This window comes from Hyla sarda, chromosome 4, assembly GCF_029499605.1.
Source record: "Hyla sarda isolate aHylSar1 chromosome 4, aHylSar1.hap1, whole genome shotgun sequence".
NCBI classification, from domain to species: Eukaryota; Metazoa; Chordata; class Amphibia; order Anura; family Hylidae; genus Hyla; species Hyla sarda.
The window spans coordinates 287,872,165-287,891,460 of NC_079192.1; the positions used below are offsets into that span (position 1 = coordinate 287,872,165).

The 19,296-nt window shown below is 41.0% G+C and overlaps 1 protein-coding gene across 2 annotated transcripts in view; it reads right to left on the bottom strand.

Moving 5' to 3' along the window:
- Positions 1 to 19,296, bottom strand: part of PPM1H (protein phosphatase, Mg2+/Mn2+ dependent 1H) — a 140,179-nt gene that overhangs the window by 31,702 nt on the left and 89,181 nt on the right. For both annotated transcript variants that reach the window (XM_056574465.1, XM_056574466.1), the window contains 3 exons: positions 18,299 to 18,383; positions 13,134 to 13,252; positions 2,640 to 2,703 (listed from right to left, as the gene is read on the bottom strand). In XM_056574465.1, coding sequence (XP_056430440.1) covers positions 2,640 to 2,703; positions 13,134 to 13,252; positions 18,299 to 18,383 — 268 coding nt within the window. The remainder of the gene's footprint in view (positions 1 to 2,639; positions 2,704 to 13,133; positions 13,253 to 18,298; positions 18,384 to 19,296) is intronic.

Below are 19,296 nucleotides of genomic sequence, written 5' to 3' on the forward strand. Positions count from 1 at the left end.
GGTGATGAGGCAGGTAAGGGCCCTCCCGCCGTCCACTCAGCTGATCAGGACCCGTGAGCAAGCTTCAAACCCCAGTATTGGGACCAGGCAATTATGCTCTGCGCTCTTAAGTACAAGGATGCAAGGGCATACCTGTACACCCTTCGTCCTTGAGGGGTTAAAATTTGCGTTACAATTTTTGGGGGTCTTTTTTTTTTTCCCTTTCACTTCTTGCAAAAATAAATAAAAGTATGGGGCAACACCAGCATGTTAGTGTAAAAATTTTAATTTTTTTTTACACTAACAGGTTGGTGTACATGCCAACTTTTCCTTTTCATAAGGGGTAAAAGGAGAAAAAGCCCCCCAAAATTTTTAGTGCAATTGCTCCCGAGTACGGAAATACCCCATATGTGGCCCTAAACTGTTTCCTTGAAATACGACAGGGCTCCGAAGTGAGAGAGAGTGCCATGCGCATTTAAGGACTAAATTAGGGATTGCATATGGGTGGACATAGGGGTATTCCATGACAGTGATTCCCAAACAGGATGCTTCCAGATGTTGCTAAACTCCCAGAATGCCTGGACAGTCAGTGGCTGTCCGGAAATGCTGTGAGTTGTTGCTGGAGGCTCAGTTTTGGAAACACTGCCGTATGATACGTTTTCATTTTTATTGGGAGGGGACAGTGTAAGGGTATGTATATGTAGTATTTTACCCTTAGGGTACATTCACCCGGGCAGGTTTATGTTGAGTTTCCCGCTGCGGCAGAAAATTTGCTGCAGCTCAAACTTGAAGCAGGAAACTCACTGTAAAGCCGCCTGTGTGAATGTACGGGCAAATCTCCAGCTGTTGCAAAACTACAACTCCCAGCATGCACTGACAGACCGTGCATGCTGGGAGCTGTACTTTTGCAACAACTGGAGGCACACTGGTTGGAAAACCTTCAGTTAAGGTCTGTTACCTAACTCAGTGATTTCCAACCAGTGGGCCTCCAGCTGTTGCAAAACTACAGCTCCCAACAGCTACTTAACAGCTGGAGGTACGCAACTACAACTCCCAGCATGCAGTAACAGCTGTTTGGGCATGCTGGGAGCTGTAGTTTTGCAAGATCTGAAGGGCCACAGTTTAGAGACCAATGCACAGTGATCTCCAAACTGTGGCCCTCCAGATGTTGACAAAAATACAAATCCCAGCATGCCCAGACAGCAAACTGCTGTGTGGGCATGCTGGGAGTTGTAATTTTGCAAGATCTAGAGGGCCACCTTTTAGAGACCACTGTATAGTGGTCTCAAACTGTAGCCCTCCAGATGTTGCTAGGCAAATCACCAGCTTCCATAGTCTGCACCAGGGAGCCAGCCGCATGTCATCGCTGTCGGTTGCGGCCGCCGATGGTAAGTGACCTCCGAAGCCGGTCACCAACGGTTCCCCTGCTCTTCCCGGACTACAGTGGGTGGGCAGAGCAGGGGAACCGAACTTTAACCCCCCCCCCCTCCCCTATTGGTCGGTCGCCCGGAAATTCCCACGGGCGTACAGGTACGCCCTTGGTCCTTAAGTACCAGCGAGCAGGGGCGTACACATATGCCCATGGTCCCTAAGGGGTTAATAATATTTGTAATCAAGAAAAGCAGATTGGAGGTGAACTGTCAGAAGCAACAGAAAGGCTATGTTCACACATTGTAAAATGAATAGCAAAATAAGTCCATATAATATGTCCGTATTTTAATCTAATGAGGTGCACAATGAAAGTCTTTGGAAAAGTGGCTTCATGTGCACACACTATTAAAAAGCGGAAACATTCCAGTGTTGGAATTGCTTTTTTAAAACTATGTGCAGCCACTTTTTATTGTAAACTGTCTGTGCAGCCACTATTTTTGGTAAACTGTGTGTGCAGCCACAATTTTTGGTAAACTGTGTGCAGCCACTATTTTTGGTCAACTGTGTGTGCAGCCAATTTTTATTGTAAACTGTGTGTGCAGCCACTATTTTTGGTAAACTGTGTGTGCAGCCACTATTTTTGGTACTGTGTGTGCAGCCACTATTTTTGGTAAACTGTGTGTGCAGACACTATTTTTGGTAAACTGTGTGTGCAGTCACTATTTTGTAGACTTTCATAGGGCACATCTTTAGATTGAAAATGCGGATATATTTAATTCCTATTTTACGGACGCATTTTATGATGTGTGAACAGCCTTAGGTGTATGTTCTGAAGAAATTTTCACTGTATCTGTAATATTTCAATAATAAATGAATTCTAAGAACCCTTGAGACATCGCTAATAAGTGGAAAATAACTCATGGATTCAGAAGAAGTGGTGACTCAGAAGACGGACAGAGCCTGAATCATGTCAGATCCAGCAAGAAGGTTCATCACAGCTGATGCTTGCAGCAGACAATCTGCACCACTAACCCCAGTTAAACAACACTTAAACAGGGACTATTGCATGTGAAGGTGACCAATACTATTACACTACCAAGTGAACAGATAATGTCGCTGGTATTAAGCAGTGGTCACCAAACTGTGATCATCCAGATATTGCAAAACTACAACTCCCAGCATGCCTTAACAGCCAACAGCAAAAAAATAGGGGATTGATGCATTTTTTTTAAGCATGTAGATGGCAGATTTAGCTTCTGGATCTACTACATAAATGATAAAACAATTACCTTTTTTCCTTCTCCATATATTAAAGGAAACTTTAAATCTTCCTCTTGAATGGTCTTGTAAGCCCTAAGAAAAAAAAGAATTAAATATTAAGAAAAGAAACAGCTCACTTGAAATTTTCCTCTTGAAGTTTGTTGATGGCAAGAAATTAACAATGTCGTGACATCATAGCCCCGCCCTGCCATAGAATAGCATTGTTCAGTGTTATCTGTGCTCGACTGCTCCAGCCTGGCATGCCTGACTGGAGCATTGAGGGACAGATCGGACTGAGAGGGGGCAGGTAAGGGCCCTCCCGCCATCCTCTCAGCTGTTCGGGACGCCGCGATTTCACTGTGGCGGTCCCAAACAGCCTGCTGAGCTAGCCGGGATGACTTTTCTCCCGTTTTAGTCGCTGCAATCAACTTCGATCGCAGAGTCTAAAGGGTAAATACCGGACATCAGCCCGATGGGTGATGTCCAATATTAGCCGCGGGTTCTGGTTGCTGAAAGCAACCAGGACCCACTGGGTGTGACACTCGCTCAGCTCCTGAGCGCGCTTCATATAACTGGAGCAGGCAATGGATGTAAATATACGGTCATTGTCCTTAAGGGGTTAAAGTTCAGAAATGTACTATAAAACTAAATTTCTTGCAAGAAGCCCTGGGCATCCAGCGCAAGCTCAGTCTCCTGTTCAGTGACCAGATCTCAGGTCACCACTTCTTTCAACTGCATCTGTGTCCTGCTGGATGCAGATGTAGTGGTCTCTGAGATCACTCAGCTCTAGGCTCCTGACAATCAGTGTAAGACTATGTTCACATGGTGCGGACTTTCCACTGACAGTGGAGCACCAGCAGAATATGCAGGCGCTAGGACCACTCAGATATGTACATGTTCAATGTTTTTGCGGATGTCGGAATCAGGATTTCCGCAGCAGATGTTGCTCCCTCAGAAATTCTGCCGTGTGAACAGAGCAGGCCAGGGGGCGGGGTGAGGCAGGGCTAGGGGGTGGCAACAGCTGGAGGCACATTATGGGTTGGGTCAGTGGTGGATCTCCAGTGTACATTACGTTGCCGATCCGTTACGTTTGATCCTACCCTTAAGGTGTTTAAATAAAAAGATATTTCTGGCTTCCATGTTGACATTTTCCTTTTTCAAGGCCCAACAGGTAATACCATAGCAAGCTTGGCTGGTCATAAGTAACTAATCTAATATTTAAATGATCATCTATTTACTGAACATAAATACTTGTAATTCAATCAATAAGTGTTAGTGAGCGAAAAAAAAAGAATCAGCGAATGTCCTATGTGAGAAATATATGGTAATGCAAGATGCAGAAAGTATAATGATGGAAAATATTTTAACAGCAAAATATTGTGACTAAAAAGGCAAAAATCACTCCACTGACATCTGAAGAACATGACTGCTTTCTCCAAGAAACTGTTACACTGTTACCCCCAGGCAATGTTGGTACTGCCCCAACTGAAGTAAATCACGCGGACCAGCAATATCCAACACAACCTATGCATAGGAGCTGTGCTTTTTCTGAAAGAAAGCAACTATTTTCAGTATGGGGGAGATTTATCAATACCTGTGCAGAGGAAAAATTGCCTAGTTGCCCATAGCAACCAATCAGATTGTTTCTTTCATCTTGCAGAGGCCCTGTTAAACATTAAAGAAGAAATCTGATTGGTTGCCATTGGCAACTTTTCCTCTGCACAGGTTTTGATAAATCTTCCCCAATATTCCTAACGTCATACAACTTAGGGGACACATCATTATATCTACAGTATCTCACATAAGGAAGTACACCCCTCATATTTTTATTATTATATCTTTGTATGCAACAACACTGAAGAAATTACAAGCTGCAGCAATGTAAGTGCACAGCCTAAATAACAGTGTTTAATATTGTTGCCCTCTCAAAAAAACTCACCACATGGCCACTAACGTCTAAATCTTGGCAACAAAAGTCACCTGTACACCCGTAAGTGAAAATATTGGGCCCAAGTGTCAATATTTTGCGTCCACTATTATTTTACAGAACTGCCATAAGCCACTTTGGCAGGGAGTTCACCAGAGCTTCACAGGTTGCCACTAGAGTCCTCTTCCACTCCTCAATGATGACATCATGGAGATGGTGGATGTAAGAGACCTTACACTCCCCCACCTTAATATGGTTTAAGACTGTAAACATGCTTGGCCAGTCCATCACCTTTACCCTCAGTTTCTTTAGTAAGGCAGTGGTCATCTTGGAGATGTGTTTGGGGTCATTATCCTGTTGGAATACTGCCTTGTGGTCCAGTTTCAGAAGGGAGACGATCATGCTCTGCTTCAATATGTCACAGTACATGTTAATATTCAAGGTTCACTAATGAACTGTAGCTTCCCAGTATCAGCAGCACTCATGCAGCTCAAGACCATGACACTCCCATCACCATGCTTGACTGTAGACAAGACACACTTGTCTTTGTACACCTCAATTGCTTGCAGCCACACTTGCTTCACACCAAATAAACCGAATGAATTTATTTTGGTCTCACCAGGCCACAGGACATGGTTCCAGTAATCCATGTCCTTAATCTGCTTGTTTTTTAGTAAACTTCTTGTGGGCTTTCTTCTGCATCATCTTTAGAGTCTTCCTTCTGAGACAACAGACATGCAGAACAGTTTGATGCAGTGTGCAGTCTGAGCACTGATAGGCTGACCACTCCATCCCTTCAACCTCTGCAGCAATGCTGGCAGTACTCATACCTCTATTTACCAAACCTCTGGATATGACAATCAGCACGTGCACTCAACTTTGATGACGAGGACTGTTCTGAGTGGAACCAGTCCTGTGAAACCGCTGTATGGTCTTGCCCACTGTGCTGCAGATCAGTTTCAGTCTTGGCAATCTTCTTATAGCCTAGGCCATCTTTATGTAGAGCAACAATTCTATATTCTAACATAGTTCCCAGTAAAATTACTGTACATGAATTTTAACAATCAGGCTAAACAGTTAACCTCGGGATCTTTGCTCACTGAAATATCTGAGCAGCTTTTCAAGTGACAGCTAACAAATGCTGAGGAGCAAACATTAAAAAGCTCATAAATTACATAACCTTGAGCTGACTTTTAAGCATTGCCGTCTCCATTGAAGGTTACCAGTTTGCTCTGTTTGTCCTTGAGTAAAATTCATTCTGCCTCAATCAAAAATTCTTTGTTCTACAAAGCATTAAAGAGAAGTGAAGAGTAAAACAGGTAGATAGGAACGTTTAACTAAGCTCTAGGGATTTTTTTTTTTTTTTTTAAATATCTGAACAAAATTTCAAGAGAAAGTACAGAACTGCCACAGCATAGAGAAACAATGATAAATCCTGGTTGCTGGAACATGTATGTTAAATATCCCATAAGGCTACAACTTAATTTATTATTATTCATCCAATTAATATTATAATTTACATTAGCACGATAGTACACAAAATGAGTGATAATATAATCATCAATAATATAATCAGCAATAACAAGTTAAAGGGGTTATCAGGTGGAGTGGAGGATTACTGTGGTATGATCATGTTTGGGAGTGTGCTTTTTTTATTTATTTATTTTTTTACATGTAATCTGTACTTACCTAATGCCTACTGATTTTAGCACTTTATTTCTGTTCCTTTTTTGGAATTTATCGTGGCCAGGATGTTAATATAACTTCTTCTTATGTATATTGTTTGGTGGCTCAGTTTCTTTCTCTTGTTTTGCATACTATTAGTTATGTATAATGGAAAAGATTACTTTATTGTGACCGTGAAGTGTCAAAGACACTTGTGCCCTTGGGCTGAAACACCTCTCTGCTTTGAAGCCCCACCAGCATTCGGTCTGGGATGGACTTCACTTACCACACATGCACTAATTTTAGCAGGGCTCAGTGCAGGAAGCTGAACGCTACTTGTCTATTGACCAAACCTCTGAAACTTCAGGGCAACAATAAAGTTATTTTTTGCAAATTAAAGTGTAAATGTACATAACTGAAGGTATGACCAGTATTATTTATGTAAGCGCTGTGTCACTGTTTGTAAGTGATGGAATCACATGTTTTACCATTTCCACTAACTAAAAATGTATTAATGGATTTATGAATAAATTTGACTAAAATTACCCTGACAGTTCTCATGCTATATAGGACTCGTGCTGTAATCACTCAGAATCCAATTTTCAATCTTATAAAGGTCAACTTTATATGAATTATGTAGGTAAGTCTTGGAGTGTGGGAGGAAAGAGTCTCAAGCAGAAGAGACCTGGCCTTTCCCCGACTTCAAAGCAAAATTTAGCATTTGTAAGTTTTTCTAACCTTTTGGTTTATGTAGTAATTATTGGGGAAAAAAAATCCTATACATATTACGAATAAACTTGAATAGAGCAGTATGTTTTAAGAGGAGACCTATACATAAGATAGCTGCAGCAAAAGGCTTATTTGTCAAACCACCATTTCTCCTTATCCTCCATACAAAATTTTTGGCTTAGCCGTGTATTCATGTGTTCAAAATGTCGGGGGCGGAAGAGGGATAAGTCACTGTCATACTCCTCTGGTGGCTTGGGTCCCCAAGAATAAAAGGATCAGGCAGTGTAAATCTAACATGCCCAATCCTTCTCTTAACCAACATCAAGGATTTCAGTGGGACCAGTCAACCATGTATCATGTATTCATGTTAGAAGGCTGACCAATCCCACCTAAATCCTTGGGTTAAGCTGACATATGTTTAAATGTATATGGGAGCCTTGATGCTGTCAGATAACACTGATAAATCTCATTAACCCCTTTCAGTTCGTGATTTCTACTAATGATACTTATTGAATCCAGCCACCAGCATTACATAGGCAGAAATGGATACCAGTCCCAGAACTCGAACTGGAATACATTTTTTTAACAGCTTCTTAGCACAGAAACATCTCCACTCTATAATTCACCATTAAATGCAGAGGGACAACCATCTACTTTTGTTCCTAAGTAACTGATGCAGGAGACGTGCCGGCCTGAGGTGACTGCCTCCAAGGGGAACCAGAGAAGGAGGTCACTAGCCACAAAGGCTTGAATGGCTTTGGTAAAGGACGATGTGTACGATGACGAAGCACCCACCAAACTTTAGAGGCTTCCTCTTCGAGGTTGGAGCACAAGCCATCGGCTGTCCGGGCTTGCTGGGAGTTGTAGTTTTGAAACATCTGGAGGTCCGCAGGTTGAAGACCACTGCAGCCTTTGACATCATCCAGCCCCCCTCCCACCCTCTCCGCTCGGTGGGACGTTAGGGTGCGCTGGTCCGGGCAATCTGTGCTGTCCATCTTCACCGGGGGGGGGCCTCTTCTCCGCGCTTCGGGCCCGGCCCCGGAATAGTCACGTTCATGAGCAACGTCCCTGTGCGTCGTTGTCAAGGCAATGTCTCTATTCCGGGCCCGAAGCGCGGAGAAGAGGCCCCCCGGTGAAGATGGACAGCACAGGTGGCCCGGACCAGCACACCCTAACGTCCCACCGAGTGGAGGGGGTGAGAGGGTGGGGGGGGCTGGATGATGTCGAAGGCCGCAGTGTTCTGCAACTTGCGGACCTCCAGATGTTTCAGAACTACAACTCCCAGCAAGCCCGGACAGCCGATGGCTGCCAAGGCTTGCTGGGAGTTGTAGTTTTGAAACATCTGGAGGTCCGCAGGTTGAAAACCACTGTTAAATCAGACATTGACAAGCGGTGATGATGAAGGGGGGGGGGGGGGGATAATGACAAGGGGATGATGAAGGGGGGCTGTGTGGGATGATGACAGGCGGTGATGATGAAGGGGGGGGTGTGGGATGATGACAGGCAGTGATGATGGGGGGGTGGGATGATGACAGGCGGTGATGATGAAGGGGGGATGATGAAGGGGGGGATTATGACAGGCGGTGATGAAGGGGGGATGATGACAGGGTGATGATGAGGGTGTTAATGACGGGGGTCTGGATGATGACACGGTAATGATGACGGAGGTGTTAATGACGGGGGTCTAAATGATGACAGGGGGGATGATGTATTTCCCACCCTAGGCTTATAGTCGAGTCAATAACTTTTCCTGAGTCTTTGGGGTAAAATTAGGGGCCTCGGCTTATATTCGGGTCGGCTTATACTCGAGTATATACGGTATATGGGAAAACTCCTCCCTACACAAAGTATAACCTTTATTTTACAAAACCATAAAACCCCTTTAAAGAAGTTGAAGGAACATTTTTGGAAGTTACGTTATTCACGTATCCTATTAATTTGGATCAATTACTTGCGGACGAAGTGGGTCAATACAGAATGCAGTGCAATTCCTCTTTTTCATCTCAACTTTTCAGACTCTTTTATTAAAACATTAAAAGCATAATAAATCCTCAGTGAGACCGCCACCCTTCTCGCTTCATTACATATGATTTGGAAGTCACAAGTGAAATCCAGCTAATCATTTTTTGTCTCCTTGTTTTCTAATTCTGGCAGAGATTAATAAGCACTTTTTGTTTCTGTAAAGAAAAACCAGAGACTCTCACAAAGAAAAGGTCACTGCGAGGCATCTGAAATGCATTGAAAGTGAAGTTTCTTTTAATCAGATCCTTGGAGAGTGAAAGACCTTCTTAGCTGGAAGAGGGAAATAAAGCAATTCCCTAATGCTTATGCACTTGGCAGAACTCCAAAACTCAACAAAGCGCCAATGAAAGAAAAATATATTCTTGCATACTAATACATTTAATTAAATGCAATCAAATCAAACATGCTTCGAGGTATATCATCCTGACACATCTCTTCAGGGAAGGAAGTTAAGAGGAGCATTTTCACCCTATCGATAAAAGCTATTTATGAATATTCATTTCATATTTGAAATATTTAACAGCTTTGTATTAAAATGAGACTAAAATAATACAAACTAGTCAATCAAGTGGAACGAATACACAACATAACCATTACCTTAACAAATATCCAAATGATAACATTTTAAAAGGTATGTTAGAGAACAAATGCATCATTAACATAGTTATGCATTCTATAGGCAAACGTTTCTCCTATTGCACGCAATAAAAAGAAGCAATTTGGAGAAAACTTTTGTCCCTCCCGGCATAAGCATGGTAAAGGTTAATGGCTGCCAGCTATTTTTCTGCCAGTCTGCTATACTCCAAAGTAACTAGGTAATTCACGCCCTGCTTGCTGTGTGTGCCAGAAGTCACCTTCTACAAGTAGCTCCAATAAACTCACATTGAGCGTCTCATAAAGGAACATAAAGATTGCAACTTCCTTTGTGAATAGGCTAGTCACTTAGGGCTGAAACCGGCATCGTAATGGGGACGGAAGGAAGACATTTTTTTTTTTAATTTGCTGATTTTTCGTCTTCAGAAGCTGGGACCCCTACTGATCACAAGAATAGAGGTAAAATGTTCCCTGTAATGAATGCACCCATTCACTTTCTCTGAGAGCTTCCAAACACTGCCCAGCACTAAGCTTGGCCATGCTTAGAAGCCCCTTAGAGAATATATGGAGCACTAGTCGTGAATGCACAGTGCACTCTATTCATTTTAAAGCTGAATTTTCTCCCCCATTCTGGTGATCTGTAGGGGGCCCAGTGGTCGGAGGCATATTGAATTACAGTACAGAATGGGTCAACATCATTCTCTTGGTGCCATATTAAAGATTAGTGTTGCTCGCGAATATTCGCAATGCGAATTTTATTCGCGAATATCGCATATTCGCGAATATTCGCAAATGTATCACTATATATTCGTAATTACGAATATTCTTTTATATATATATATTTTTTTTCACAGTACACATCACAGTGATCATCCCTCTCTGCTTCCAGCTTGTGTGGTGTAAAGAAGGCTCTAATACTACTGTGTGAGACTGGTGTGCAAATTTTCGCATATGCTAATTTTCGTATATGCGAATTTTCGCTTATGCTAATTTTGTATATGCTAATTTTCGCATATGCAAATTTTCGCATATGCGAAAATAAAACGAGAATATTACGAATATGCGAATATTTGCGAATATATGACGAATATTCGTCCATATATTCGCGAATTCGAATATGGCCTATGCCGCTCAACACTATTAAAGATCCACACCACCTGGATGTAAGAATATGCACTTGGGCTAAAGCCAAAAACTGTATGTGCTAAATAGTGGGTAAAACACTGGGTTAGACTACTACTGAAAAGGACTTGGGGATAGTGCCAGGCAGCAGCTGCAAAAGCAAAAAGAGTGATGGGATTCATCAGACAAGGCATAGAGGCTTGTGACATCAACATAGTATTGCCTCTGTATAAAAACACTAGTAAGACCCCTGTTCGGATATTGTACTCAATTCTGGGCACATGCCTGAACTGGAGAGGGTGAAGAAGGGTGACAAAGATAATTGATGGTATGGGAGGATTAAAGGACCAAGACAGGTTATCAAGTTTGGGACTTTTTAGTATGGAGAAAAGACATCTTGGGGGGGGGGGGGGGGGGATTTAATCATACTGTACTATATGAATGGACAGTACAGAGATTTATCTATACCTCGGCCGATTATTATGACAAGGGGGCATCCTCTACATCTAGAGAAAAGGTTTCACCATCATCACAAACAGGGATTCTTTACTGTAAGAGCAGAGAGACTATGGAACTGCCACATGATCAGCCCCATGCAACTACATTTCCTGCAAAATACCTGACAGCGCTTCTTGCCAATCCAAATAGCCTTCATTTTGCAATAAACTAATCTCCTTTATTAAAAAAAAAAAAAGTCACAACATATGTCAATAAATTAGCATTGCTTTTGACAATAACTAAAATGATAAAGACATTTTAAAGTGTACTTGTCATTTCAAAAGGTTTTGAAAATCTAGGAATCCACAACTTCCTGCTGTTTGCTCTTTCTTAAAAGTGTACAATATAATATAAATATTATACAGTGATCCCTCAACTTACAATGGCCTCAACATACAATAGTTTCAACATACAATGGTCTTTTCTGGACCATTGTAACTTGAAACCAGACTCAACATACAATGTACAGACAGTCCAGATCTGGAGGAACTGACCAATTAGAATGGGCATTCACTGGTAAATCACCTTTATTACTGAAGTGCATGCACTGACTGGTGTCTGGTAGCGCCCCCTACAGTACAGGGAGGAACTACAAGTTCTGTACTACTCCTTACCTGTGGCAGGGTTAGCTGCTCGTTTTGGACACCAAGTAAGGGCGGCTCCATTTGGGACACTGGGTGTACTGTATAGGACCCTGAAGAAGCTCCTGTCCTCTATATAAACCATTGTTACCCAACCAGGGTGCCTCCAGCTGTTGCAAAACTACAACTCTCAGCATGCCCGGACAGCCAACGGCTGTCCGGGCATGCTGGGAGTTTAGTTTTGCAACAGCTGGATGCACCCTGGTTGGGAAACACTGACATAGACAGTGATTTACAGCTCCCAGCAGATCTTTCTTACTTTTATATGTAAGGATTTGCTTTATCTGTATTAGTTATCTACTTATTGTTCTTTAATCCTCACTTTTTTTTTTCCCTATTTTTGGATGATATTTTGGGGCTTCAGAACAAATTACCAGGTTTCCATAGAGTTATGGTCTCAACATACAATGGATTCAACATACAATGGTCGTCCTGGAACCAATTAATATTGTAACTTGAGGGACCACTGTATATATATATATATATATATATATATATATATATATATATCTATCTATCTATATCTATCTATCTATATCTATCTATCTATATCTATCTATCTATATCTATCTATCTACCGTATATACTCGAGTATAAGCCGAGGCCCCTAATTTTACCCCAAAAACCCAGGAAAAGTTATCGACTCGACTATAAGCCTAGGGTGGGAAATACATCATCACCCCATGTCATCATCCAGACCCCCATCATCATCCCCCCCCCTCATCATCACCCCCTGTCAATCCCTTCATCAGTGGTCTTCAACCTGCGGACCTCCAGATGTTGCAAAACTATAACTCCCAGCATGCCCGGTTGAAGACCACTGCGGCCTTCGTCATGATCCAGACCCCGTCATAATCCCCCCCTTCATTATCATCGCCTGTCAATCCCTTCATCGGTGGTCTTCAACCTGCGGACCTCCAGATGTTGCAAATCTACAACTCCCAGCATGCCCGGACAGCCGATGGCTGTCCGGGCATGCTGGGAGTTGTAGTTTTGCAACATCTGGAGGTCCGCAGGTTGAAGACCACTGAGAAGGGATCGACAGGCGGAGTTCACTCGAGTATAAGCCGAGGGGGGCGTTTTCAGCATGAAAAATCGTGCTGAAAAACTCTGCTTATACTCGAGTATATACGATTATATATATATATATATATATATATATATATATATATATATATATATACATACATACACACACACACACACACACATATATACACGTACTTATGAACAACATAGAAGTTTTTCTCTGTCCTAGCCAAATTATTAATTTATCCATCAACTTTGTACAATGTGACTTAGAGTTGAAATATAAAATATCTCACCAGCCAGTCATATTAAAATCCCTGTAAAGCATCATCTTGCCCAGTTCCTTACGTTGCACTCTTCTTGGAAATTCTAAGTGCGTGAACTCATTTCCGAGTAGATGTGGCTGCAGAAAAGCCTAAAACATAGCAAAAAAGAAGAAGAAGAGGGATCTTCACAGACTGAATTCCATGTAATGTACATTATAAAGATTAGTGAGACATTCGGTTCTGCATACCCAGCCGAGCATGAATAGCTTATATAATCAATCGTATGTGTTATTTTAGCTCCTGGAAATGATAGCAGGAAATCAGGACTTCGATATGAATCTTGACATAAACAGCAACATAGTAGATCCTGGATTGATTCACTGCATTCCCGATAGAGAAATGTGTTTACTAAATGTATTTAGTGTTTAACACAGTAATACACATATAAAACAGTAGAAAACTGTTCTGCCTCCTGGTGTGCAAAAAAGTAAAAAGAATAAAAATTAAAAAAAGCTACTATCAAACATGTCTCTATTTAGTAAAGAGGAACAGATCGTAGACTAATTCTGTATAAAAACGTTCCAACCGCATGTGCAACTCACATCACTTTCCCACTATGTATGTCAATGGCGTGCCCATGTGCCCATCCAGGATCATTTATACCACAGGGTAAGATTTAAGGAACCTCTCCACTTCTCTATAATAATGTCATAATGAAAAATATTTTTTATAACTTTTTAAAATGTGATTCCTTTACAATACGCTGTACAGAAAGTTCTTGTCTTAATTTCACTGGCGGGCAGACAAGGAAATGTTCATCATTCTTAGGGCTGAAACAATAACTGTCCCCGCCTTGTCTATCTTAGGGACCCTTTAGATGGGCAGACCCGTGCTTGATACGAGCACCAATCTAGTGGATTAGCACTTAATAAAAGAAGCCTTTTAAATGGCCCAATTATTGCATTTGTAGGACTGCATGAACTGGATCATTCATGTGGCCATTTACCTACATCACTGTCGGGCGGACATCTCCTGTTAACACAGGGACATCTGTGGCCAGCTTACAATGATTTTTAGGGCTGCGCCATCCCAGCGATCAGCCAATGAACAAGGGTTTTCTTGCTTGTCATCTTACAAAAATTGGTCTGTTTTACCAATAATTGCTTAGGCTGGGTTCACACCACGATTTTGACACACTGTTTTCAATCAGTTTTTCTAAATAAAACTGTATGGAAAAAACAAACAAAAAAAAAAACGGGTGAAACTGTATAGGAAAAAGTTAACAGTATATACATGTGCATTTCCAATTGACGTCCATGTTATAAAAAAACATGCGGTTGCAGTACGGTTTTCAAACGGGAGACAAAACCGTGGTCAACCACGGTTTTGACTCCGGTTTAAAAACTGTACTGCAACCGCACACTTTTTTTTTTTTTTTTTAACATGGACGTCAATGGGAAACGCACATGTATACGATTCCATACAGGAAAACGTATACGGTTTTTACTTTGCATCCTAAAGTTCCCACCCAACACCCCTCCTATTAAAAATGGACAACATTTTCAAAAACTTATGTTTAGTTTTTTCAAAATAAAAACGGACGGAACCGTATGCACGTTTAAAAACAGTATATGGTTTAAAAACGCATACTGTTTACTTTTTCCCCATACTGTTCCATCCATTTTTTTTTTCTTTTTGCCATACTTTTCTTTAGAAAAACTGATTGAAAACAGTATGGCAAAAATGTGGTGTGAACCCAGCCTTAGTGTAAGGCGGTCTTCACACATAAATGATATAGGTTTCTTTTTTATTGGGAAAATCGTGCTGCGTGTGACAGACAACTCAGTGAAACCTAAGAAACCCCATTATAACTTAAAAAAGGCCTGTTATCAACAAGGCGTGCACCAGATCCGACATTGCTAAGTTATTTGTTATTGAGTGTATGTGTAAGAAAGGTGCAGATGCGTACTGTCCGGCATGGCAAAGGTGTAACTCACTAGCCACAAATATAGCATGTTGCACCGAATATAGCGGAGACAACACATACTGCTGGGGTCCGGTGGTGCAAAGTGGAAGGGCACAAAATGCTTAGCATAAATCCATACAAAGAAAGCACCGCACTCACCGGGAAATCTATGCAGATTTTCTTTATTCCATATAAAAGAGAAAGTGGGTGAACACGGCCATACCAAGCAGGCGGCTGAGACGCCTCCGGCGTCTCAGCCGCCTGCTCGGTATGGCCGTGTTCACCCACCCTCTCTTTGTATGGAATAAAGAAAGTCTGCATGGATTTCCCGGTGAGTGCGGTGCTTTCTTTGTATGGATTGCTTCTTATTGAGACTTATGGATTTTATAATTTTTTTTTGCTCCTCTTCCCCTGAGCTCATTACACCATAACACGATTTACTGGAGGGAATGCAAATACAGTTAGCAGTTCCCTGTCAATATAAAGAGCAAACAAGAGAAAGACGAGATGAAAAAATGACAAATATGCAAATATCTCAGTGGGAGGTAAATTCCTACTTTCCAGGAGGTATTTCATATCGCCGGATGCAGCGTTTTTAATTCAAGCTCATACATGCACTAGGGGGGAAAAGCCCATTTATAACTTCTTTGTTGGCCATATGACATGTCGAAGCGTGTACAAGACCGAAATGTGTACAAGTCAGAAATGTGTCTGTACAGAAGGCATATTACAATGTAGAACATTAAGAAGAATATGCAGCATATGCTGATGGCAAAGGAATGATCCAAGGACATAGAAAGTGGCCCTTTGCTAATGCATGACATTTGCTGGCATTGTAAGATTACGTTTTGTGTTTTCTGTGCCTCAGGTGGCAGAATGAAATGAAAAGCTGTGTAATACTGCATTCAGCCCACATCTTTCCCAGAAAGTCATGCCCTACATACAGCTTTTTTAGAATTGGATTTAAAATGGTTAGGTTTCAATTATTCACAGATGCATCCTAGGAATCTATACAATGTCCCTTCAAAGACTTGAGATCTTCAAACTTTAACCCTTAACTGCCAGCATTATCAACCCAATTCCCCTGAGATACATTGATAATGGTTTTCTGTGATTGTAGTCTTCCGTGTTGTATTATGTATCCAGTAATAAATCAGAACCTTCTGCCACAAAGTAAAACTTGTGCAAATAAATCCTTATGTGCAAATAATGCATGGACAATATCTCTTGTAAAAGTGAATGGTTTGTGTGCCAGGATTCAGCCTCATTGGATGGGTTTAAATGTAGCATTTTAAGACAAAACCGGGAGTATTTCCAAAATACAGAAAATGTGCAAATCTTTGCATTATAGCTCTGTGTTGGTTCAACTCCTGGTTTTGGCTCAAAATAATAACCAAACTTAGCCTAAAAAGAAGAATAAGAAGAAGAAGCTATTTCCTGTCAGACAGAATAGTCCCCAGACCTGTCATCCATTGAGTAACATAGCCTACCCTACAACTTAACTTCCTTTGTCCATTACGTCCAAGATACACATCTACTGAATAGGTGCTCTATACTGTCTAGTGGTTAGCATTTAGCATCTTGTCTACCACAAGATCCATCATCAAGAATGTGTAGTGTGATGATAATAACCTTAATACCCACACTGTTCAGCCTAATAACTGTTGCATTTTTAACAAGATCCACAAGTTATAAAGGGGTGTAGTAGACTCATATACTTACATAATTTTTCATATAGGGCCGATTCTGAATGTGTAAGAATTAAAGGGGTTTTCCAATCTAAAAAAGTTATACCCTAGCCACAGGATCAAACCCCATCCCATGAACTTGAAAACAAGAAACCCAGTCTCCCGTAAGAAATGAGTGGAAAACTGCACATGTGCACCGCTGCTCATTTCTTTCTTTATGGGACCTGCCTGTAAAAATGTACTTGGGAGACTATTATAATAAGAGATGCATATCTGGCTAATCATAGGTCAGCACTTCTCTCGGTTATGCTTATGAAAGTACACTGCACTTAATGGGCTGGTGCTATGCTAGTATACGTCTAATAGATCACAAAGTACACAAACTGCAACAGTACAGCTTGAAAGGGGGTACAATAAACACTGAATTGCTGCTGAAGATAATTATAATGAGGAAAATGACAAATCTGCAGACTAAAGGTAGAGCGAAGGGAAAAATTACATTCAATTCAGGAGGCTGCACTGTGAACATACAGTAACAAAAGCCCTAATGTTTACATATAACTATAGGTTGTGACTTGTGAGAGATAAGTGGAAGCCAGACTGCAGCTACCCAACCTAGGCTCTCTTTCTCTCCTGTGCAAAGTACTGGCTCTGCACCATCCCCAGTACCTGGGTTAAGTCTTAAATAAAAGAACAAGAGGCGCTTCCTTGTGCAATATCCTCCAAAAGCTAATAGCAAATTGAAAAGGTGAGCCAAGAACGGACTCACCTCGGGTGGTTGTGCTAATGCCGGCACAACATGTACAAGGGCATTAATACAAGGCTGCAGCAGTACGTTTTTATAATCCTTTTCAAATAAATACTATTATTCAAGAAGTCGTGGGCAGCGCTCCATTATCCTCCTTGGTGGAACGATTGTGGATTTGGATTTTATGGGTTACGTCTTAGGTTAGGTTCACACTATGGAATTTCCAACCGGAATTCTGCTTAGGAATTTTGGTCAGATATTTCGGTGCAGCAGAGTTCCATTGCTGGCAATGGGTTTCCTCTGAACAGTGCACACTTTGCAATTTGAGCGTCCGCCGCTGAAATTCCACCACCAAAAGAATAAACTTGTTCATTCTTCAGACGGATTCCTCTCTGCAGGCATTGTTGTCAGTAACAGCAGGTTGTTGGGAAGCAAGACCTATTTACCTACACGTTAGTTTTTCTTTTCTGGGGTTAGGAGTCAAAAAATTGTGTTACAAATATGGTAAAAAACACAGAGGGAAGTAGTTTGAAACAATAGAGCTCATTTAAAGCTAGACAACCAACAACTGACACCACTTAACTGTGCTGACAAATTGCTGAAACAACCATGTAAGAATCCCTTCTATGGTTAGTAGAAAGTATAGTTACAATGCAAGGCTTGCTGGCTTTTTCATTATTTTGGATAAATATGCATTTTAAAACTAGATGATAGTCTCATATTCCTCAAAACTCTTCTTTTACCTTGAAAAACAATACTACAGTAGTTCATAGTAACATTTTGTCTGACTTACTAGGTACTGAAGTCTCTGACGCTCCGATTCTGGTGTAAACTCTGAAGACATAGGAATGATTTCTCCATTTCGGATAATTATGGCCCTTAACAAATAAACAAAAAAAAGATTTATTTGACAAAAAGTTTAATCTATATATATATATATATATATATATATATATATATATATATATATATATATATAAAACTTAATGTGTGTATGTATGTTTGCATGTTCCAGCATCACGTCCAAACAGCTAAAGATATTAACATGAAACTTGGCACACATGTTACTTATATGTCAACAACAAACATAGGATAGGTGATTTAACCCTTACTTACCCCCAATTGCCAGGGTCGGGGTTTTTGTTTAAAGTCCCATTCAAATCTATGGGAATTAAATGTTACTGCATAACTTCCAAACAGCTGGAGATATTTCGATAATACTTGGGTCACATGTTACTTATATGTCCATTTAAAATATAGGATAGTTAATTTAACCCTTAACTACCCCATTTGTGAGGGTCGAGATATGAGGATGGGATAGGAGGTCTGGATGTGGGGTTGGGATATGACAACAATATATGACGACAGGATATGAAGTCCAAAGCTTCCTCCTTTGTTTATTTTCCTCTCCAACAAGGATTAGGAAGGAAAAACCGGGCAACGTCGGGTACTCAGCTAGTATTACATAAACATCACTAAGTCATTAAGGTGAAAATCCAGCTTTAAAGAGACAATTGTACCTATGACAGATAAACCTGGCTCTTTTTACTGGGTACAATTTAGAAGCTCTGCAAACCATAACAGGACAGATAATATAATATCCTAAAGGAATTATTTCATTCATGCTCCACTATCTTCTCCATTTACCTATACTGTGTGTAGTCTACTTATTGTAGCAAAGATGCACAAAGTATGGCAAAATGCTCTAAAACACATTTGACCAATAAACTGAAAATCTGTTTAAGGAGTTATCCTGTAATTAAAAAGTATCCTATATCACGAGGATAGAGG